At 44.2% G+C, this 23,938-nt stretch overlaps 1 protein-coding gene and 2 long non-coding RNA genes across 6 annotated transcripts in view; 1 reads left to right on the forward strand and 2 right to left on the reverse strand.

Moving 5' to 3' along the window:
* Window positions 1–1,555: 1,555 nt before the first annotated feature.
* LOC109568461 (uncharacterized) lies at window positions 1,556–3,746 on the reverse strand. The gene is made up of 2 exons (XR_002182254.2): window positions 3,396–3,746; window positions 1,556–2,528 (listed from the first exon to the last, which is right to left on the reverse strand). It is a non-coding gene; the product is annotated as an uncharacterized lncRNA (long non-coding RNA).
* On the forward strand, window positions 3,084–19,707 carry TP53INP1 (tumor protein p53 inducible nuclear protein 1). 4 transcript variants are annotated; one of them, XM_070802882.1, is made up of 5 exons: window positions 3,873–4,010; window positions 10,191–10,451; window positions 11,045–11,405; window positions 13,818–13,855; window positions 14,915–15,046. In XM_070802882.1, exons 2-4 carry the CDS (start codon window positions 10,340–10,342, stop codon window positions 13,837–13,839), a joined length of 495 nt encoding a protein of 164 aa, XP_070658983.1. In that variant the 5' UTR covers window positions 3,873–4,010; window positions 10,191–10,339; the 3' UTR covers window positions 13,840–13,855; window positions 14,915–15,046. The 4 variants fall into 4 exon arrangements, with proteins under 4 accessions (XP_070658981.1, XP_070658982.1, XP_070658983.1 ...); XM_070802880.1 differs by lacking the exons at window positions 3,873–4,010; window positions 13,818–13,855 and adding an exon at window positions 3,084–3,248 and having other exon boundaries at window positions 14,915–19,707; XM_070802881.1 differs by lacking the exon at window positions 13,818–13,855 and having other exon boundaries at window positions 3,865–4,010; window positions 11,252–11,405; window positions 14,915–19,707.
* The window catches only part of LOC139186966 (uncharacterized), a 50,115-nt gene continuing 31,417 nt past the window's right edge, over window positions 5,241–23,938 (reverse strand). Inside the window, exons 2-3 of the long non-coding RNA XR_011570670.1 lie at window positions 20,384–20,436; window positions 5,241–7,098 (exon numbers count right to left, since the gene is read on the reverse strand). This is a non-coding gene — a long non-coding RNA (uncharacterized lncRNA). The remainder of the gene's footprint in view (window positions 7,099–20,383; window positions 20,437–23,938) is intronic.

A 23,938-nucleotide genomic window follows, 5' to 3' on the forward strand; every position in this document is an offset into this window, starting at 1 on the left:
AGCAACAAAAGACCTTTGCTCACACTCCTCAGATAACAGCTGCCGTAGTACTGGGACAGGTCATGTCTGCCCCTCCAGGGTGGGGGTGGGTGTTGTCTTCAGCTTCATGGTGCATGTGCTGTGGATAGAGGGCTACTCTAGATCATGGATCTCGGTCACATCCTAGGAGGGACGACTCTCTGCTCTGCTGTAAGGATACATTTTAACATAATTTTAAATAACTGGACACTTTTTGTGCATTCACCTAGAAACCAAAAAGTCTTTAAAGTCGGGACTTTACAGAAACTGGATAAAGTACACTAGGTTGGGGGACCATCGTCTGTCACTCACAATCCACCCCATGCCACCACGGCTCTTGGGGGCTCTGTTCCTCAAACACTGGCTGTCGAACAAGATGGCCCTACCTTCCTTCTCCCTCCTAGAGCCTCAGCCAGAACACAGACCCTTTTAAGGATTTTATTTCTAATCATCATTCATTTTAAAAAACGAATCTGCTGGAGTAACAGAGGTTCCAGACTCCTGAAAAGCTAGGACACAATGGCTCTAGTATCATTCCTGACTTCTTCCTGAGATAACTGGCAGTGCAGTTGCCTGACTTTTTTTTCTTTTCCAGAAAGTGGAGTTCACCAAACCTCTTGCTTCCTTCTGTTCCAGGCTTTCTGGAGAGCAAGACAGACCCTTTCTTTCTTTCTCTTATGACAACAGATTTCACCGTGATTGTTTTCCCAAAATGCACAAACAACAAACAAATCTTCTGTCTTTCCGAGATACTTGACATCAAGCTGGATGGATAGTAGAAGCCTAGCAGACGCTGTGTTGATGGACAGATTGAAAATTACCTGGGCAGATTTTACTTTGGGAGTCTTCTCAGTAAAGACCGAATGACTTGTTGCTTTGTTGTTCGAGGTTGCCCTGAGGAGCCACCCTACGGGGTTCCCCATCTGCAGCTTGGTAGGAAACAACATTCTTTAGCAGCCTTGACGCAACTGGCAGGGTAATGGCCATAGCCTGCCTTTGTTAACAGGAGGCAGGGGCATTAGCTGTATTGTTTCTGAAGTTGGCAGAAATGTGGCCCTGCCCTGTGGTCCTTCAAAACAAAACTTGAGGTTGAATCTCTTTTGTTGGGTAGATAAGGCAGTGCATTGAGCTCCATGGAAAACAGACACGAGGGCTCTGACAGATGGGGAAAGGGTCACCCCCACAGCAGGGGGTCAGCTTGGAAGTGGGTACTATGGCAACCCACTGAGAATCATCCTGTGAATTAAAGGAAGGTTGGATTCACTGGGTCTGCCCAGGCAGGGAACCTGGCTGAGTCTTTGTCAGCCAACAGACAACAGGCTGGTTTGCAGCTGTGTGATTTGACAGTTTGGTTGTGTTCAGACAGCTCTGTGCTGTGGAGACGACATTACTCTGAGTCTCACTGCGAGTGTGTATGTAAACCAGTGGCTCACCAAGGAGGGAGGCAATGGGAGCCATCCGTTCAGGCAACAAGCAGTGGATCTGTGTGTGTGTGTGAATGGAGAGAACTTAAAAACAATAATAAAACTGATGAAAATTCTGTTTGCTTTTTATTAGTTTCATGCTCTAACAGTTCCAAACAAGGTACAGTGATAAAATACTCCTCCCTCATTGGGGCAGACTTCTCCTATGTTTCCTTCTCCCACCCTTGGTATAACACTGGGATAAACAAGCACCAGGTGGGACAATTATAAATCAGCAAGAGAGTAAACAGAAAGCAAATGACTCCTGAGATAAGATTAAAAAAAAAAAAAAAGAATTATCCCCCAAACTCTGCCTTGTGGAGTCTACAGAAGGTTGATCTGTATGCTAGGGGACTTTCTCTTGTTTAGCTTTGTCTTGGTTATCTATTGCTGCTTTTAAAACTACCCCAACATTTAGTGCCTTAGAACATCAATCATTTATTTGCTCATGATTCTATAGTTTCGGCAGGGCTCAGTGAGGATGGCTCATCTTCATTCCATGTGGTGTCTGCTGGCCTTGGACCTTCCTACAGCAGTTTTTCACTCACAAGTCTGGTACCTCAGCCGAGACAGGTTGAACAACTAGGGGCCAGTCAGTCATCTCTGTCTTTCCAGGTGGCCCCTCCACATAGCTTAGACTTCCTCACAGCATGGTGGGTTCTCCTTAAGTGGTGGCTGGTGTTCCCCAGAATGCAAAGCAGAAGCCATCAGGCTTGCTTAACGTCTGGTCTTGGAAGACCTCCAACACTATTTTTGCCACATTCTATAGGTCAAAGCAGTCACAGGGCCAGCCCCAATTCAAACAGAAGAAAAAATAGACTTCATGGTGGAGACACCGTTGTGACCATCTTTGGAATCAGCATCTACCTCAGGTCATTTTCTCTGTCGTAACAAGGTATTGTATGCTTCCACATTTTGCCTTTAATGATGATAAATCTTATCACACTGGAAAAAGGTAGGTCTCGCTATGACCTTTTAAGAAATCAGACTCTTAGAATTATCATCACGCCTGGGTTCTGAATGACAAGACAGTCTCTTGGTAAATTCCTAAGAAGAAACAAGATTTGGGGGCATGTAATATTAGCAATGATAATCAAGAGAAAATATGAGGATGAACTTGATTTGCCAAAATCCAAGTTAATGCCTTGCTCTATCTTCTGAGAAAAAAGTCAAGTGGCCCCTGAATTTTGGTTATTACTCCTGGGTGTCAGACCATCCCCCGTCTTTTACACCCTTTAAAACTAGTACTGATGGAAACAGACTGGCCACAGGATACCCCTGAGGGTCAGGAGGCCAGAGCCTTTCAGATCCTTAATGTATGACACACCTGCTCAGGGTCCCTATACAAATTTCACCCTGGATCAGAGAACTGCATCTCAGTCCAAACAAAATGCATGTGAGGGTGGAGATACGTCAAAATGACTACTTTGCCTTTGCCAGACAGTGTGAATCCGTCTATACCCGTACAGAGCTTTGGTTTGGAAAATATTTTCAAGCCCCCTGTTTTACATTCCTCTCACTATAAATAACTGGGTGAGCAGGTAGGCCTCTGGTAAACGCCCACGGTTTTGTGCTGTGTAAACAGCAGAACAGAGGCCATCGGCTCCCTGGGTCAGAGCAGAGCCTGGACGGGGCCCTGTCTTCTTCCTGCGGGTTCTCCTGGCTTCTGGAGCAGAGAGCCTAAAGGCTCCTGGCGTCTCTGCCTTCAACGTCTGGTCTCACGGCCTCTTCTGCCTCGCCGGCTTGCATCCCGAGCCAGTAGACCAGGTCAGTCAGCTCCCAGGGTCAGTGACCACAGCAAGGTGGGCGCCTGGCTCCTGGTCTTAAGCAGGTTGGGTGGGCGGCACGCCTGTACTCACGGGGACCAGCCCTTCCTTCCCACGCCGGCCAAGACGTGAAGTGGGCCTGCCTCACCGTCTTGGGCTTCCATCACTCGCGAGGTCCTTAGCTTTCCTCTCACATCAACTCTGTGTCCCTGTGTGCCCCCAGACGCTCGGCCAAAGGGACAGCTGGGGTCAGGGTTCTTCCTTTCGGGGTCCAGGTCTGCTTGGTCCTCACCCTCCGGGGCGGGTTTTCGCGTTGGTTGGCCCCCGGCCCAGCCCCCAGCACCCCCGCCTTCCGCGGGCCCCTCTCTCCCCCATGGGTGCCCGGGCGTTGTTGCCCGGGCTTGTTTCTAGCTCCGGAGCGTCGCCCGGCCCGGCGCCAGGTCACGTGCGTTAGTGACAGCCTCTCGCAGGGTGGCCCCGGGGCCCGCGCGCCGCTGATTGGTGAGGCTGAGCCTGGCCCCGCCCCAGGGCGGGGCGTGCGGGCGGGCGGGCCCGACGGGCGGGCGCAGCGGCGGATCAGCTGTTCCGAGGCTGCACAACAACAAAAGGAGCGGGACGCGCCGGCAGCGGCCAGCGGCGCGGCCTCAGGAGGGCTGGAGCGGCCCCGCGCCCCGCCGTCCGGGAGCCGCAGCTACCTCAGCCGCCCGCGAGCGGGTCCCCGCCGGCTGCCTTCGCCGCCCGTCCGGCCGCGGGTCGGGCCCACGTAAGTGCGGGCGGGGCCGGCGTCCAGGGCCGTTCGCTCCGGGTCGCCCCTCTGGCCACGGTCGGTGCGCCGCCCACCTCGGTCTCCACTCGCACCCGCGGGCCGGCTGCCCACCGCCTCGGCGGCCCCGGGGGTGCGCGCGGGCGCGGGGCGGCGGTTGGGTGTTTGGTTTCTGCCTCCCCCCACCCCGAGCGCGGCCTGTTTTCCCGGGGCCGCCGCGGGACCGACCTTCTTTTCTCTCTCCTCCTCACTCCGCCTCCTGCCCTCCGCCGTTGGGCTGGGGCTGCCCGCCCGGGACTGGGCGTCGGGGTCCCCGGCCCCGGAGGGGCGAGCGCGGCGGCCGCCGCCGCTCCGGGGCGCAGCTTCCAGGGCTCGCGGCTGCTCGGCCAGCCCTCCCCGCGCGCGGCGGCTCCGCTACCCCGCGACCGGCGCTCCCCCGCCCGTCGGTGGCAGGTTCCTTGACTCTTGCTTTGATCTTACCTATCAATGGTGGAGGTTGCACCTGTGGTAGGCACTTTATCTCCCATCGTAGTTAAAATCCTCATCATTTTGATCACGCACGCTCATTGGGTGCTTAGCGTGGGCCACAGACTCGGTGAGGATTTTACGTGCATTAACTCGATTCCCACAATAATCCTGTGAAGTTAGGCTGTATTACAGATAGGAAACCTGAGGGCCCAGAGATATGGACTTAACTTAAGACCACACAGCCAGGTAGAAGGAAATGGTGTTTTAAGTTGAAGATGAGTTTTCTGTAGGGATAGGGATTCCGCGTGTGTGTGTGTGTGTGTTAAATTGTATTTCCTAATTACATCTAATCATTGTCTCCTGGTTAATTCCAATTTCAAGGAGATTAAGGAGGAGGGCCTCTCCCCCTTTCTGTCATTGAGACAAGAACCCTTTCTGAGGACAAAGTAGTTTTGAGAAAGGGTGGAAAGTGTCCCCTGGGGTTGTTGAACAGAGGTAATAATGAGGAGCCCCAAGATCTGGAAATCACTTGCTTGGTAACTGAAATATCTTTTTCACTGCAGATGCAAAAAGCACTAGGAAGCTTTTGCTTTTAACTGGCAGCATAATTTTCGAAGGTTCCAGCCTGGAACCAGGACCTTGCTAATTTCTATGACTAAGGTCTGGTTTGTTTTTGTATCTTTATCTTTTGTTCTTTTCTGTGAATGCTTCATCGATTGCTCATAGTTCTCTTGGGAATGGTCCCACTTTCAAACTTCAGGGTTAACAGGCTGTGAATTACCATTTATTGCTGTCTTTGTTCACTGTCATTCAAGGCTTCAGAGCCAACCTGGTGGATCCTGGGGAGAAGAACCTCCTTGTAGCTGGTTGAGTAGGCTGGATAGAGTGGAACAAGCGAAGACAACTTTCTTGGCTTGGTTTTTCTACAGTTTAAAATTGATGTAAAATTACTTGAATCAGCACGTTTATTCTTCTGAACTAGTGAGAGAGGGTGGGATAAAGAGATCATTTTGAGCTGCTTTTTGATGATGATGTGTTAGTTTGGCCACCTGATATTTCGAAACTATCAAGAAGCCACAACTGTACACATAGTTAGGAGTTAAATCATCAAAGTTGTGGTTTTTTTTTTTTTTTTAAATTTAAAATGTTTTTGGAGCCGCCTACTGGCAGCCAAAACCAACTGAAAAGTGCAGTTCTCCAAAATTCATAGAGCCAGAGTTGAGGCTGGAAGGAGCCTGAGACATTCCGCACTGGGGGTGGGGGGCAAAGGCGCAAGGTCCGGGAACCAGAGAGACTTCGTTCCAACGTGGGCCCCACCCCTGAACAGCTCCGTCACTTTTGAGCAAGTTACTTAATTTCTGAGCCTCAGTTTTCTTATTAATCAAATGGGACAAATAAGTGCCTCAAATCTGTCACATACAATAAACATTGAGTAAATCACAGCTCTGATGACTATAGGAACATTTTGCCAATAAAGACACTCAGACCCAAAGATGCTAAGTGACTTGCTCACAGTCATACACCTGGTTTGAAGTGCATTTGGGGTTTATATTTACTGGGTGCCTGCTGTGTGCCTGCTTCTAAGTGATACACACTTATTCCTCATGTTGGCCCTATCTCCCCATTTTAGGGATGAGAAAACCGAGGCACTGAGAAGTTACTGTATATCCTAAATACACACAAGTTCTGAGGAGCAAAGTCAAGATTTCAAACCGAGCAGGCTAACTCCAGAGCCGCATGGCCTCAAGGTTGGTTGCCTGTCTCAAAAATGAGAAAATAAATCATACCGACAAACTCTTCCCAGCCCAGTAACTCCTTTTCTAAGTTCTCAAACTAGAATGCTTTACCCCTTGAGTATTAAACTCAGCCACCTTTCTCTGCTCACAGAGCATTTCTACTCATGTCATATGAAAAATATTGATAATAAAATGTTAAGTAACAAAGCAGGATACAAAATTGTGCGTGCATTGGCCTACAATTTTGATAAAAAAGAAACTGTCAGTAGAAGAAAATGCACAATGTACTAACAATGATTGCAGTAAAGTACGGAATAACAGTTTCCTTATTTATTTTCTAAACTTTCTGTAATGTGGTTTAGTTCATTTTATAATGAAGGGAGGGAATGGAGGTATTTAGAGCCAAGTGGAAGAGGCTGCAGCTGCCTCTGTGAAGTGCTGGGGTGCAGACACTTCGTTTCTTTTCTCCAGCAGGTGAGACAGCCAGGCTGGCAGGTGCAGGGACAACAGCAGCGCCTCCCGCCTTGCCGTCATCCCTCTGCCTCTTGGCTAAATTCCAGAGCTGTATTTGTAAATTTGTCCTCTTAGGACACTTGTTTTCTCTGGAATTTTCACCTTAGTTTTATCTTTGTCCTAGAGTTGTGAATATCAAAAAGTCTGTTACCTGCTGAGGAGTACAGTCTGAAGTTCTGCTTTGCCTTTAGCTGCACAGGATCAGCCCCAAGGAGAGCCTCCATCCTTGGGCCGAAGCCAAGATGAAGAGCAGCAGTGACCTTGTAGGGACAGCCTGGTCAGTGGGAAGATAGGCCATCAAGACATTAGAGCAGCAGTGTCCAATTTGCAGTGTGGGCTCTGTATGGAGGTTTGGATTTTTAAGTAGCCACCTTAAAGAAGGAAAAAGAAACAGGTGAAACTAATTTTGTTAATATATCTTATTTAACCTACTATATCCCAAATTAAATAAGATTTAAAATTTTCCCAGGGAATTCCCTGACAGTCCAGTGGTTAAGACTCTGAGCTTCCACTGCAGAGAGCGTGGGTTTGATCCCTTAGATCCCACATGCTGTGTGATGCAGCCAAATAATTTTTTGTTTAGTTTTTCAGTCTAATTGCATTTCAAATAATCGTTCACCTGATGTTCCCAGAGGCCACCTCCCTGAACAGTGTCAGTGTACTGGGGTCTCTCCAGCAGCTCCTTGTCCTCTGCGACAGCTACAGAAAGCGGGGCCGAAGGAACTTGGCAAAGTCAGACCAGCCTCACTTTAGGAAACCCAAAGAGGCTTGACTCGTGTGGTCCTGGGGGACGCTCCTCCAGAGACGCCCTTCCCGTGGCAGAGCCGCGTGTGCTCCAAGCCTAGGCTGGCTTCCACGTTACGGAAGAGGGGGCAGTTTGGAACCTGCAGCTGCCCAAGCACAGTGGCCCTGGCATGACTGCTGCCTTGCAGCTGCCACTTCACTGGCCTGGGCCTCAGTGACTGACCACATGTGGCACCACAGTTGGGGGATAGGGGCATATTCATGAAGAGCTAGGGTTCCCGTGGGGTGTTCCCTCCCCACCTAGCAGCCCTCGCTGGTGCAGGGCCTGAGTCCACCCGGGCACTCTGGAGAATTCATCCAACTAGGTCAGCAGACCCAGAACTGTACTTGGGGCCAATAATTTAAGAGAGATGGGGGAAAGATTAAAAGTATCCTTTCTCCCGCCTAGCTCATATGCTCAAAACTTTTACATGCACAGCAGCCCTGGGATAGCTCATCTTTTGGGGTAATCAAGTCTAGCCAACTACACAGTCCACTGCTCTTGTAAATTCTCTTACATGCAACATAAAGCTCACTTTGCATTCTCATCCTCGAGCTCCAGACTACGTGATTGGCCATACTGCTTTCCAGAAGGGTTTTAGGAAGACTGGTTATGCAAGTGACACTTCCTGTTTACCCGTTTTTCATAATTAATGGCTGAGGATGACAGATTGTGACCACAGAACTATTCAAATGTCATTTATTTAAACACATATTTGTAGTACTATACGAGTAGTAACCTGCCGAACAGTTGTAGCAGTCCAGTGCACACACAAGGAATTGAACCAGGAGTCTCATCACCAACAGATGTGAACCACATCATTTATAGCTAAGGATGATTGTTTTGAAAATGAAATATCCAGAGTGTGAAGTTAGGGATTCAGGGCTGATGCTCTCTGGGTGATCTCCTCCACTCTTACGGTTCTTATGGTTCCTGTCACCCCCTTTGTGTTGGTAACTCCCAGATCTGTGCCCTCAGCAGACACCATGCTCTTGGACTGCAGAGCCCTAGATTCAGCTCCTGCAGACATCCCAGGACTCACCAGCTTCCCCAGTTCCTTGTGTCCAGAGCACATGGCCTACACCTCTGCTGTGTTCCTCTTCCACTGAACCTACCAATCCTCCCCGCCCCGCCCCATCCCGCCGTTGGCCAGGCCAAAAACCTAGGGCATCCTTGACTTTTTCCCTACCCGTCACTTCTGGCGCACGATGCCCTGCAGGATCCAGTCCCCACATACCCCCTAAGCCTGCTGTCAAGACTGTCCACCTAGATCTTGAGTCATATGGAAGCCACATTCTCACTCATCTGCACGTTTCCACAGCATTGTTTCTACTTCGTCCATTCTTGAGCTTCTCAACCATTCACAATGAAGGTCATGATTGCATGTGTCCTTCTGTGACCCCTGTACTTCTCACGTGATACTCATCACACTGGGTTGGTGGGCTTGCTGTGGGAGGGCCTTGTCTGCTGCTGTCTCTCCTGCCCTGAGCACTAGGCCTGATGCATAATAGGTGCTCAGCAAATACTTGCAGAATAGTTGACACTGACTGAGAACTCTGTCCCAAGTGCCTTGCTAAGTAGGTTGCCTGCACTATCTCATTGGACAAGAGTAGGATCAGGGAAGCCATCTAGGAGGTGGTGATTGGCAAAGTCAGACCAGTTGGCTTCAAGTAGAGTGAGAGTGGTGGAGAGAAGTAGGTGGATTCCAGCCATGTGTGCGGCTAGAGTCCACAGGATGTGCTGCCAGTTTGGGTGAGGGGTGCGGGGGTGTGGATGAAAGGGAGTTTAGGATGAGGGCTAAGCGTTTGGCCTGAGTAACTGCTGCCTCTCCTTCCTGAGAAGGGGGGCGACGGGCAGCGAGCCTGAGTATGTTTGTGGGGAAAATGAAAGATCTTGCAATTTGTTAGGTTTGGTCTGCCCATCAGGTAACCAGGCAGAAATGCGTATATAAATCTGGACCTCTGGAATAAGACCAGGCGAGGCTGGAGTTCCTCATTAGAACTCACCCGAACTCCATGGGGTAGAACCCTTGGAGTAGTGTGACTTCCTCACGCTGGTAGGAGACAAGCCACCTTTGAACCCAGCCACAGTGGTGCTTTTCGGTTCTGGTTGCTGGGCCACCTGAGTTCTCTGCAGTGTGACTTTTTCCATGCCAGCTGTAGGAATGGTTTTGAAGGTCAAAGTGTGCTGTAGTTAGAGATTTTAATGGAATTAGGTGTGCTTACAATCATACACAAGAATAGAGCAGGAGAGAAAGGGGGCCAGGGAAAGGGGAGGGCTTGGCGTGGTAGTGGACACGCACCCAGGAGGAGTGCTGGGATCAGTTGGCAGCTTCTGACCAGCTGACCATGAAAACCTAGCTTTCACTCTACTTATAGAAAAGTGGTGTTTCAGTTGAAATATGTTACCCAGGGATATACTTTTATATCCCTTATTATAAAAGCACAGAAGTGAAAAAAGAACTAACCCCTTCCATTGCGCATTTTGAGAGATTTACAGGTTGCGTTTGAGTACTCTATTAATATTTGTAAAAAAAGAGATTCTGCATTCTTGTGTTTGAAAGAAGGGAAGAGCCAAGCTGCAGGCTAAGGCCTGTGCTTTTCTGTAGGTGTGAGGAGATGTACATGTTACATAAACACGTGCTGATTTGAAATAACCTTTTTTTCTGTTTTATTTTAGGGATGATGGCTCTTCCTGCTTCTCACCTAAGTTGAATAAGCACCTTGTGCACTTTAATCCCCTGTCAGCGGCATCAGGCTGACCGAAGACAGGTTTTGGAAATCTCAGCTACAAAGACATCCAGCCAAAGTCTCAATCTTGCCTTAACAATGTTCCAGAGATTGAATAAAATGTTTGTGGGTGAAGTCAATACTTCTTCAAACCAAGAACCAGAATTTAGTGAGAAAGAAGATGATGAGTGGATTCTTGTTGACTTCATAGGTAAGGATATTCTTAGCCGTTAATCATCACAGCAAAAGTGGAAACTCTTTTATTGAGTTTTTGCATAAGTAAACCAATAACTCTGAAGGTTTTTAAGCCTTAAAAGTTAATAAACAAGAATTTGTCTAAAAAAATTGCAGGAAGCATTCTGTGCCAGATGATCAGGTCAGTGACACTGAGGTCAGCCTCTCCAGTATGGCAGCTCTTACACCCTGATCCAGCCAGAGGCACTTTTATAGGAAACCCCCATCCTCTACCAGCAGTAACCCATTTGGTGCATTATGTGTTTACTCAGCAAAATAGAGACCAACCTTAAAAACTGTTCTGCCAAACCAACATAATCCATCACATACAATGATACACACCGCCCCCTAACACACACACACATGCACACACGCGCACACTAGGTGCTCAGAAATTATTTTATGATCATTGTGAGTGAATATGAATGGTTTTGTGTCTGATCTAAATAAAGGGAGGACTGTGAGCATCAGCTAACAGCATCATCTCTTCTTTTTCTGTGCTCTGATGTGATCTCAATGTGTTACTCATACCCCGCGGGACTTCAACAACGTGTGTGGACTGCCATCTAGACACTTGCACGGGTTTCTCAGCAGCAGAGGATGAAGAGGAAGAAGACATCAGTGAAGAGTCACCTCCCGAGCGCCCTTCAGTCTTTTCCTGTCTCCCTGCATCTCTCGAGTGCTTGGCTGACACGAGTGACTCCTGCTTCCTCCAGTTTGAGTCCTGTCCAATGGAGGAGAGCTGGTTTATCACCCCTCCCCCATGTTTTACTGCAGGTGGATTAACCACTATCAAGGTGGAGACCAGTCCTATGGAAAACCTTCTCATTGAACACCCCAGCATGTCCGTCTATGCTGTGCATGAGCCCTGCCCCAGCCTCAGCGAGGCCCACTGTGGGACTGAGGAATTTCATAACCCAGGCAGTCCCAGGTACGTTCCTGTCTCCACAGACATTTGTGAAAGTATGTGCCTAGTGTATAAGGCGGGTGATGGTATGAAAAGATGAACTCATTTGAGATTTTCAAAAAAATTAGTTCTAGCATGGCCCCAGTTATGTAATGGAGAGCTGTCTCATTTGTGATATTCTGCTACTGAATGGAAAGAAAAGACTGGCATTTCTGCTAAGTATCTTAGAATATAACTCTGGCACTTTATAGGCTGGATTATTTGGGGTATCAAATTTGACAGGAATGGTATATCTTAAAATCTCACGATCTTCGAAGTAGTCCTAACTAAGTCACATCAGATGGTGCTTAGCCTTGAAAACCCGAGGAATCTGAAGCATGAGGTAAATAAAACGGCAGATTTAGCAAAGCATTTTTCTCAGAGAGTTCTTTTCTGCCTTGCAGAGGGAAGCTTTCATATCCCAATACTGTTTTGTGGTTATATGGGTGTCCCAAGTGGTCTGAAAGGCTCTGCTTGGATGGCAGATGGGTTGAGCTTCTGAAACAGTTCAGGGAGGGTGTCTAGTCAGTAATCCGTTCCAGAACAAACTCACAAGTCTGTGGCCTTTATCCAGGGACTATATTCAAGATTGTTCCCACCCACTAAAACAAAGCCCGTGGCTGCGTTCAGTGGCTCAAAGTCCAGCTGGTCTGTGATGCACGTTGGTGGGAGGTCCCTTCTGGTATTAAGGTATTTGTAGGATACTGGCACTGACTTAATTCCCTTTATACCTGTCAAGGGGACAGGTGACCTGGATTTTGGAGCCGCCCACAGTGTTCCTATGGTTCTGTGAGGTCACCCAGAGGGCCGCTTTTTCAGTGTCCAGGCTCTGACTTTACTAACCAGGCCACTGTATGCGTATGTCCTTCCATTTCCTGTTTGCCAAATATAAACAAAGCCCAGGCAGCTCGTTAATCTGATAACTTTACCAGAGTTTGCTGCACTTTCAACTCTCAATATTGTAGATGTTCTTGAATGAAGATAAACATACACTTGTACCAGACTGAAAAACATTTGCTTATATAGTTACCCACGCTTTGTATTAAGTTGGATCTTTGAGGGGAAATGTTACTTTGGCACTTTATTCCATATTATAAATTTATCAAGAGGTTAATGTTTCAGGCATTCCAACAGAAATTTAAAATACAATTTTTTGAGATGGTTTAATTAATTTCTTTAATTGTTTAACAGTTGATTCAAGTTAATTTCTTCAGTTCTTAGAAATTCTTCTAACTTTATTTTGATCTCATCTCTGAGGAGTTCCACTAGAGAATTTAGTGTGATTAATAGCCACTTTAAATTACTAGCATTTGTATATTTACGTTTTCAATATTTAAAGTATGTGTATTTACATATGTATATTTAGCAGCTTCATAGACAACAGAAGCAGTCCATATGCACTGCAGAAAATTAGAAAGGGCAAAAAGTTTTAAATTTTAAATGACGTTTTTCTCACTGCTGAGAGATGAATACCGTCAAGACTCCAGGGCATATCCTTCCAGGTGGTATTTTCTGGATGTGCCCATGCATGGATCTATAACACCATTTTAAACCCAAATGGGATCAAGCTATAGGTACTGTTTATAATCTGCTTCCTTCGGCAGTGTGCGCTACCTTTTTTTTTCTCCCCAGTAAAATTTTACTTTGTGAACTATACAGACCACACTGAGATTTGCCCAGGAAAGCCCAGAACACTTCATCTAGTTTGTCCAAACCAGGATCCAGTTCAGGACCTTGCACTGAACCTGGTTAAGTGTTTGTAGTTTTGATGCAGTGAGAATGTTCATTTTTTATATCTTGTTTGTCACTGTATATTGTTATATGTTTTGATATAACACTTAGGTAGCTAATTATAAATAAAGGATCAAATGGACATACCTAAATTTATATGAATTTTTTCTGAACATAAGAAAGTACTGTAAATTATTACAGTTTTATAATAACTAAAAAATTTTAACATCTTTATATTTGGATTTTAAATTTTTATAAGAAAGGCCCAGTAAATCAAGATAGAAATCAGATGTCACCAAAATTAGGAAGATGGCTATGTAGTAAATATCTGTATTTTCTGAGCAAGAAATATATTGTATGCTTTTTGAAAGTTAAGATTATTCCCATCCTGTATATCCTTGAAGAGATTACCATAAAGCACATAAAAGTAAGGTGCTTAACAATTAAAGAAGGCTTCAGAGTATGTACTTCATTGCATTTTAGCCTTTATAAAATATTGTATGTGAAGGTTTATATGCTATCATAATCTTAAGTAATACATGTTCCTTTAATGACCCATAGTAACCCAGTTTTAATAAAGAAAAGTTGACCACATCCTAATAGTAAAATTAAATAGCATTTTCAACTTTACTAGTGATTTAATAGTTCACCATTTAACATTTGTAGGGCCAGGAAAAGCTGCTTATAAGACTCATTGGCACAGAGTAAGTATATTTCATTTGAGACTGTGTGATATGTGTTATCAGTCTGAGCAGGAAGGCAAAGGACTCAAGGCATCCAGCTTTTAAAAACCACTGTCTTTGTTTTATTTTAACTGCTTTCTGTTAGTTTCTTAATGTGACCAGCTTTAACTCTACTATTTAATAAAAATAATATATTAAAAATGTAACTGTGTTTTCCTCTAGCAGTTGTAGGCAGAATATATAACTGCCTTCCTGTGTAAAATAACCCTTAAAAATCTTAAAGTTCTTCATTACGTGTTAATGTAGTTTAGAACTATCTGATTAGCTTTTAATATAGAAAACAGTAATTACATGGTTTGTAGCCATATATTAAGATTATGTGTTCTCCAAGGGTCTTTATAATATTGCTCTGCAAATGCCATTCCAAAGTGTACCTGTTGTGATATAAATTTAAAACTTAAGAGTTATGTTTTGTAATAAGCAGATATCTTACCAAGACAAATTTATTTTTAGATGAGTAGAATTTCCTTATGCATATTTCTATTAAATTCAGACTTAAAGCTTGTTTTCCTAGAACATTTTGCTTATAGACAGTCTGTGAAGCTGCTGTTGGCACAGTGCCTCATAACCAAACCTTGGAGTGGGACTTTTGTTACATTCTTGGTTGAGTCAGTTAATATTTGTGACCTTAACCTTAACCTCTCTGAGCCTGAGTTTTCTGATCAGTAAAATTTAGGAATTAAAATAGTTTTCTTTTAAGGTTATAGTGAGAATCAAACTACATGTATAAATGTGTTTGGTGTGTAACTGAAATTCACTCAAAGTGTAAAGCATTTTTTTAAAACCTACAGTTCACTTAATTTACCACCTCTGGGTGGATTCTATCACATATTTCAATTGAAAGTTGGCTGCTTCTTTCGACCATTATCAGTCAGTGTGGTCACAAAATAAAAACTTGTCTGACAGCCATGAGATACTGAGCTCTCATTCAACCATAAACAAATGAGTGTGGCAAACTGAATTTGTTTCATCGATAACATACTATGTTATGTAATACATGCCCAATTTTTTCTGTTTCAGAGTGGAAGCCGAGAATGAAATGGGGCAGCACATTCATTGCTATGTTGCAGCTCTCGCTGCTCATACAGCTTTTCTGGAACAACCCAAGAGCTTTCGCCCTTCCCAGTGGATTAAAGAACACAGTGAAAGACAGTCTCTGAACAGAAATAGCCTTCGTCGCCAAAATCTTACCAGAGATTGCCACTCTCGGCAAGTCAAGCACAGCGGCTGGGCTGTCCATCAGCCCTGCCCACGTCAGTACAATTACTAAGAATCTGAAGTGTGTTCGGTTGGTTTCTCATAGTTTGTGCATATGTGTGGGCATGTGCATGTATGGACGGTGAAGATGCTGTCTCTTTACAGCCAACAGATGACCAATCACATAGTTTTATTGGTGTGTTTAGACACTATCTTGAAAACCAGAGTTATATGCTGGGTATCACGTAATGCCTTGCTCTTAACATTTGCTTTTTTTGTAAAAATTTTTTCAGAATATTTTTGGAAACATATCAATACAGTTAGTGTTTGGGAAGGTCTTTAAAGCTATTAAGATGTACATGAATTAGCAATTTAAAGATGTTTCTTCCCAAGTACGAGAATAGGCATCTTTCTATTTCATTTTATTTGGTATTAACCAGTCTTTTGAGTAAGCAGAAATTTATTCTCAGGGTCAGCCATACACTTTATTGACCAGTACTTGATAATCTTTTCTGTATATAATGAATACATTTTTACACACTAACATGAGCATTAACAGGTGATGTGGTTGCCACAGATAAAATGGAATTATGGCTGAACTTTCTTTTGGAAGAAAACTTGATATATTTCTGTGTGTATGGGGTTTTTAATTCCCAGATTAGCCATGCAGTTCATTTTGGAATTCAGGTACATTAAGTGTTAGTGAACAGTGCATTCAATAATTCCGATGTGACCGTGTAACGTGGTACAGACATTACAGCGTCGTGGGACAACAGTGCCCGTCTCATGTGCAGAGGGATTCAATTCGACCTGTGAAATTGTATTTGGGGAAATGTGTATCTGTAAGTAATCCATTGGTCCACTGTTTGGATTCTTTCCTGCCAGCTCTGCCTACTTGCCACCTCACATCAGCTGTAAATTCAGAAGTACGTGTCCTGTACTCTAGTGGCTTCCTATTCATATCTGCCCAGGGGAAAAGAGAGGCTTTGTATTTCTGATACAGTGATGGATCTTCTGCTATGGAGTCTGTTCCGCCAGCTGGCAAGCAGCGGTGAAGGGGATTCCTGGTGACGTCTATTCGTAGCATCTAAATGAAGAGTGATTGGTTGAGTTTTTCCTTGAGTTTATATATATATTTTTAATTTGGGCTTCAGGCAAATTCCTTAACCACTTTGGCCTTTGGTACCTCCACCCAGGAGGGAGTAGTAACACGTACCTCCCTCCCAGTCGTGAGGACCGGGTACTGATTTGAAGTGGGGCTGTCCTGAACTGATCCTCGTATGAAATTCCAAGGGCCTCTCTGCCGAGTCTAGTGAAGGGGCAGGGCCAGGGTAGCTCTTCGGCCACAACTCCTCTTCAGAGTGTTGGTGCTCATGAGGCCAGGGTGCAGGGTTCGAGTCACACCGAGGCCAGTTAGCTCAACGAACGCAGAGAAGACCTATTTCTTTAGCTCTAGCCAGTCACTTTATTTTTTCGCAGTTGTGATGGGTTTTGCTGAGCCATCTGCACTCTCACCAGTTTCCTCTGAAATTAAGTTAAACACATTTACAATCCAAAGCACATTCTACTGACAGAGCAATAATACTATCACCTTCATAATCAAATAGCTTATTTTTCCATTCTCCTCTGCAAACCTAATTGAGTACATGACTAGACAGTGTTGTCAAGGAAAAAGCAGCATATAGTGTGAAGTACTGTTTTATTCAGTAACCCTGTAGCAGTTGGGTGCAGGGAACCATGGGAGACTTTGCAGTGAAGAGCTGCCTCTTTTCTGACCAGATTGGGATGTGTGGAGTCGGAAGAGGTCACATAGCTTAGTTAGACGGGGGTGGTAGGTTGTTCCTCCACTACTGGCTGTGCTGAAGGGCCAGGAATGTCTCTCCAGAACAAGGGTCTAGATCCCCCTTCTCACCTTAGTCCCCTTCCATTTCGACTACCCCTTTATTTATTTGTTTTCCTCATTAGGGGCCAAGTCTGTTAAGTTTTGTCAGACTGAGCTAGAAGTTGTTTTGTTACTATTTGTGTTTACCAGCCTTGGGAGATAGCGTGTTCATGAAGGTGTGTGTGTTTTATACCATGACTGTTAAAGGGCCGCATGTTGCTAACTTGAGCATAGGTGTAAGCCTCTGAATACATGGGGGTCTCTTTTTTTCACATACTAAATGTAAGCTGTTAGTACCTCATGAGCTTCAGAAGTTCAGCCATGAGAATTTGTTTGGCAGCATGAACAGATTTGTATATAAAACTGCAATGGTCTTTACTATTTTTTCAGATTTCCTGATACCTTAAATACATTTACATCTCTATCAGTTACTGACTTTTCGTTTGCCTTATTCGAGCCAGGTTTTTTATGCTTTGTACCTGGAAAACAATTGACTTCGTCTTTTCAGTGTTTTTTCAGGGTAAGGCCTACCACGTATCTGTGATACCATACGGTGGTTTCTGCATCAGTGTCCAAGGCTTCTGTCTAAACTGGCCCATGTAAGAACTGAAGAAAGTGGTCACCTAATGCAGTTCTTGGCCATCACGTGTGTGAGGGATCGACTGTGTGCAAGTTCACAAGACCAATAATAACAGAGAGTGCTATTGACCTGTTAAGTATTCTTTGAAACAGGGCTGAAATGCAGCTTATTATAAGTTAATTATTATTTTTGCTGTTGTAAATATAAATGGTTTACAGTGTGCTTTAGGGCATATTTCTTAAAAATTCCAGCAGTGAGAAATAAAACCCCTTTGAATTTAGCACTCTGGTTCCAAACTGAAAAGTCTGGAATATGTGGTGCACACAGCAGCTTCATGAATGAGTTTCTTAGTTTTTATAATGCACCATGTTTCTCAAAGTTTGTGTTTTTCATTTTTAAAACATTTTATGATGTATATCTTATGTTTATTACTTTTCTTCCTCAAATAATTTGATTATGTACTGCACCATAAGTTGAAAATTAACCACCCATTATTTATCTTCTGTGGGAATTTATATGGTTGGGTTGGGGGGAGGGGAGGGAATTTTTTGCAGAAGGTGCAGAGTGATTGGATTTACTACTTATGGTTCCAGGGAGCCTTTTTACATTGCTGTCCTGTGCATTCCCCAGTTCTGATGCAAACTGTTCTGTTTACATACCTTCTCTGTTGTGTCAGCACTCTGATTCTAGTGAGGTGACAGTTAAGACTTCAGAGGGCCGTTCAGCATTGCCTAATGTTTTTGCTTCTCAAATCTGTGTAGTACACTGGTTTGTAATCTTTGTGTCTTCATTGAACCTGAGTGTCTTTGCTATTTCTCTTCTTCCTCAAAGAAATATATTGTCTTATATACTCTTTTAAGAAAAAAGAGTAAAGAAGGGTATCTTTCTTTTTCTCATCTTCTTTGAGTTGGAAACAAAACAAAAAAAGGACTCTAGAAGATAGACATTTAAATTTAAATAGCTTAGTGGAAAAAGTTTAAGAGTTTCCAATTATTAATCTTTGTTTTTAGAATCAGTTAAGAGACTGCTCCTTGTACTGGAGATACTAGCATATGTTCGTAATGTTACCTTAAAATTATCTTTATTCTATAAGTCCCATACATACTGGTTAAATTCTTTAAAGAGTTGGGCCACTATCATGGATGGTTTCACTGCCATCGGCCCTGTTGATGTATTATAAATGGCATTATCTACTTATTTTAATGCTTAAAGTTTTATATAAAACGCTTTATTTAGAAAACTTACATAATATAGTGGTGTCTGCCTTGCCATGTACCAATTTCACTTGAAATTTGACACCAATTGCAGTGGTCTGGGGTGGAGGAGGCAGTCCTGGAAAGCACACAGATAAGGATATCTTTTTCTGTCTGCAACAGTATCCTTTATGTGGGAGAAGTTACTATTCCAAGAAAGGCAGCTTAAGTGGATAATGTTTTGTGTGTCACTGACAGTTTTTCTTAAAATATTTTTTTAAATTGTGTAATTGCTAAATGCCCAATTTTTCTCTGTATTTGCCTGAAGTTTTAGTATTTGTTTTCTAGGTTGACTTCTAAAAACCAAACCAGTGCTTGGGGAGGTTAGATGTGTCTGTTTCCAAGCTTGGTGTGTATGAGTGGTTTTGCTTGTGTTTTCCCCCAGAGGTTTGGAAATCTTAATCAGTAATGTGTGTATTATAATATTTTAAGTGGCTTTGGTGTTTTTTTTTCTCCATCAAGTAAAATTGTGAACACATTTGCTTTTCAAGGGCAGGGCATCTGTTCTAGAGACTGAAGAGTATTGTAGGTTGTACTCTGCCTTCTTGATGTGTTTCTGGACAGTTTTTTTTTTTTTCCAACAACTTGAAAACTTAAAAGGGACATTTGGTTAGGTTATATACTGTACATCAATCTATGCATAAATGGCAGCTTGTTTTCTTGAGCCACTGTCTAAATTTTTTTTCTGTTTTTATAGAAAATTTTTGTACTGATTGGTTCATAGATGGTCAGTTTTATACACAGACTAAACAATACAGCACTTTGCCAAAAAATAATTGTAGCGTTGCTTAAACATTGCGCACCAACACCAGCTCTTTGGAATTGGGTTCAGTGGTGTATTTTGCACTACCTGGAGTTACGGTTTTTAATCTGTCAATAAATAAAATGTCCTTTACCTTCACATTTGTCAGATTCTTTTATCTTTATGGTCATTAGTCTTAAAAACTAGGTACAACTTACTTAATCAATTCGGTCACTCAGTCATGTCTGACTCTTTGCAACCCCATGGACTGCAGGACACCAGGCCTCCCTGTCCATCACCAACTCCCGGAGTCCACCTAAAGCCATGTCCATTGAGTCAGTGATGCCATCCAACCATCTCATCCTCTGTCGTCCCCTTCTCCTCCTGCCTTCAGTCTTTCTCAGCATCAGGGTCTTTTCCAATGAGTCAGCTCTTCGAATCAAGTGGCCAAAGTATTGGAGTTTCAGCTTCAACATCAGTCCTTCCAGTGAACACTCAGGACTGATCTCCTTTAGGATGGACTGCTTGAATCTCCTTGCAGTCCAAGGGACTCTCAAGAGTCTTCTCCAACACCACAGTTCAAAAGCATCAATTCTTCGGGGCTCAGCTTTCTTTACAGTCCAAGTCTCACATCCATACATGACTACTGGAAAAACCACAGCCTTGACTAGACGGACCTTTGTTGACAAAGTAATGTCTCTGCTTTTTAATATGCTGTCTTAAAATGAATGCTTTTTAGTTTTACTTGTCCAAAAGATATATTTAATATATACTTTACTTTTTTTAAAAACTTGTATAAATTAAAAATTTTCAGCTAAAATGAATACTCATTTACCTGAACATGAATTTAAGAATGATCCCAGCCAGAACGTTTTCCCTCCAGCCAATCTGTGTTAAAAAAACAAATACAGAATTTAACATACTGGTTCTTAGCCTTTTTTAAGCAAGGTTGGTTGAATTCTTAATAGCTCCTCTCCCAGATAAATGCAGACACAGTCTTATATAAACGTTGCAGGACAGTGTCCCTGAGGTCCACCGATGTCCCACTGTGGCACTCCAGTTGTTTTGCTTTGGTTTCTGTTGTTCTCCCATGCTGCACAGCTTACAGGACCTTAGTTTCTCAACCACGGATTGAACTTGGGCCACAGCAGTGACAGCACAGAGTCCTAACCACTGGAGCGTCAGTCATGTGCAACTCAGCCACCTCATGGACTGCAGCCCATCAGGCTCCTCTGTCCATGGAATTCTCCAGGCAAAGAATACTGGAGTGAGTAGCTATTTCCCTTCTCCAGGGGATCTTCCCAACCCAGGCATCAAACCCAGGTCTCCTGCATTGCATGCTGATTCTTTACCATCTGAGCCACCAGGGAAGTCCCCTAACCACTGGACCACAAGGGACTTCCTCTGGAACTCTAGTTTAAAAAGGCCAGTAACATTCAGAATACTTGAAAGCACAAAGAATAACTCCTGTGTGAAGGGTCTTTGAGGAAGATCGGCATTGTAGAACGGTAGCTTACTGCAGGATACATTTTTGTTATCTTTTGAAACTCTCAGCTGAGATGAAAAGATTGGGGACAGGGGTGAAGAAAAGGGGCGACCCCAAAGATGAAAATAAGGTCATGAAAGTTGATTTGGGATGGAGCAGCATGAAATGAAAGCGCCTACCCGAGAGGGGCAGGTGGAGGGTCGTTGTTGAGTCTTTAGTAGGCCCACTTCAGAGGGACTGGAACGTCAGGGGAATCCAGCAGCTCCATCGAATCTCAAGGGCAGTGACTGCACGGAGTCTAACGTAGGCAACTCAGAAGCAACACGGGCTTGTGAGGGATGGGGATGTCAGGGTTCCACAGTTTGACATCTGCTAAGATTATCGAGCTCCGTTTGAATTTATACTGACCAAACATTAGTCACTGTGGCATTGTCTGTAAAATCCAAAATGCTAGGAACAACCTAAATGTTTACACATAGGAGAATAGTTGAAAATCTTGTGGTACATTGCATAATGGAAGTCAATGCTCATTGGTTTTAAAAAATGAGATCAAATCTATGAACTGATTTGGAATGATTTCCGAGGCTCTGAAGTGGGAAAAAAAGCAAAGTGCAAAAGAGTATTTAAGATACCCTGTATGCAAGAAAGAAGGGAATGTAAGAAAACACACCTGTATCTGGTCATTTGTACAAAATATAGGAAGAATAAACCAGCAGCTAAACCTTCAGAAAGAAGGTGAAGTTGCTCAGTCATGTCTGACCCTTTGTGACCCCATGGACTGCAGCTGCCAGGCTCCTCTGCCCATGGGATTCTCCAGGCAAGAATACTGGAGTGAGTTGCCATCTCCTTCTCCAGGGGCTCTTCCCAACCCAGGGATCAGCCTGGGTCTCCTGCATTGCAGGCAGACTCCTTACTGTCTGAACCATCAGGGAAGTTATTAAACCTTCAGAGGGCAGAGAAAAAAGCCGGAGAGAGGAACTGGGACAGGTTCCTTGGGATGAGGAAAGAGCAATGTTTCTCTTGAGTGTCCCTTTTGTACAGTTTTGGCTCAGAAACCACAGAATGCTCCCAGCACCCCCACAAAAGACGAAAATCAACCGGGGTGTGTGAAGGAGGAACCTCAAATTTGGAACCAGTTACAATTGCACCTATTACAAATGACAATATAACCACACTGAAGGTGTGGTTAAGTAACTGGAAATTAGCATTTTGAATGGGTACTATTAATATAAGGCTAAGATGAAAAGAACCGTAGACAAATAAGCCAAGTGGTCATCTGGGCTCACAAAGGTATGAGTTAGCAATTCTATCATTCTGTGTGTATTTAGGACTGGACATGTGAACGGAATATATGGTGGGTAATGAGAGCCAGTTTCACACCCCCTGACACAGACACATACTAAGGTGACCCTGAGCAAGGTCAGAGCTTCTGTAATCCCTCCCCCTTCAGTGAAGCCTGAACCACTGGTTGCTTCTAACCAACAGAATATGGCAAAGGTGAAGGGACTTTGTAGTTGTAATAAGGTCCCTAATCGGCTGATTTTAAGGTCAAAAGAGTCTCCTGGATGGACTGAACAATCAGGCAAGCCCTCTGAGAGAGAGTCTAGATGCTAAACTTCATTAATTATGATGGGAATGCAAATTAAAACCATAATGAAATACAATTATATATTCACTTGATTGGCAAAAATTCAATGCTGACAATGACAAGCGGAGGTGGGTCTACTCTTGACACAACCACCCCGTGTCCTGGTAGCTCCATTCCAGGCACAGACCATACGGAAACGTGTGCTTCTGTGCATTAGGACTCGCGTCCCAGAATTTTCCTTTCAGCATTTTTTCCCAACAGCCAGAAACTAGAAACAGCCCAAAGGCTCGCCGACGGTAGGCTGGATAAACCGGTGCACGCGTGTGATGCACTGCTATGTAACCGCGACAGTGGACCACCTGTAGCCACACCCGTCAGATAGGAGCCATTTTTGAAATGTGAGAAAAGGAAATCACGCAAGAGTGGGGGAGAACTGGGCTCTAGGAGCCAGGGTTGGAGAAAGATACACTGTTCACTGTGTACATCCTTTTGTATTTAACACAACTTCAATGAAACTAAGTAACTGTTTTTCAGCTTCTTGGTTCTATTCCAGACCTACTAAATCGGAATCTCCAGAGGATGCCTAGGAATCTGGATTCTTCCAGCTCCCTGTGATGTTTAGGCAACTGAAGTTGAGAATCCCTGGTGGCAGAAGAGGGAGTCAGAGCAGACTGTGCTGTCAGGAATTCCAGGGACCACATCCCAGTCCTCCTTGTCTCTCCCCAGAAGCTGGGAGCCCTAGCCCTTTCCTTGGGAGCAGACATCCCAGGCACAGCTCTTGAAGGCTGGTTCCCGTTGCTGCCCTGGAAATAAGAGGCACTGGCCCACCCGCCACAAAGTGCCTTCTTGGTCTCAGGTGACCAGCCAGAGAAGAGTGTGACTGCTCCCTGCTCCCTGTCGCATCTTCTATCTTGATCTCCTTCCTTCCTTTAGTGGCTCTGCCTCTGTTTCATATCGACCATGGATGATACGCAGTTGAGAATTATATTAAGACTTGAGTTCTGTGTCTTTGGGTTAATTTTAGGTCTAAAATACTTTAGCATGCAAATTTATATTTTGAATAAAAACTTCTGCCGGAATGTACAATTTTGGATCCCATAAGACTGCAGACTCTAGACCTGGCCTTTCCAGATGGTAGCCCCTAGCCACAAGTGGTTATTTTAATTGGAATCAAATAAAATTAAGAGTTCAGCCCCTCAGTCACAGCAGTCATATTCAAGTGTTCAATAGCCACATGTGGCCAGGGGATACCATAACAGACACTTCAGATACAGAACATTTCCTTCACCCATAACAATCTCTATGCCTCGCCACAG

This window comes from Bos indicus, chromosome 14 (genome assembly GCF_029378745.1).
Source record: "Bos indicus isolate NIAB-ARS_2022 breed Sahiwal x Tharparkar chromosome 14, NIAB-ARS_B.indTharparkar_mat_pri_1.0, whole genome shotgun sequence".
Lineage (NCBI taxonomy): Eukaryota > Metazoa > Chordata > Mammalia > Artiodactyla > Bovidae > Bos > Bos indicus.

Bases quoted from the DNA above. Each gene is read 5' to 3' on its own strand.
- TP53INP1 (XM_070802880.1), top strand. From the start codon at position 10,340: ATGTTCCAGAGATTGAATAAAATGTTTGTGGGTGAAGTCAATACTTCT. The intron at 10,452-11,044 runs GTAAGGATATTC...ACTGCCATCTAG, and splicing joins GATTCTTGTTGACTTCATAG to ACACTTGCACGGGTTTCTCA. The intron at 11,406-14,914 runs GTACGTTCCTGT...TTTCTGTTTCAG, and splicing joins CATAACCCAGGCAGTCCCAG to AGTGGAAGCCGAGAATGAAA.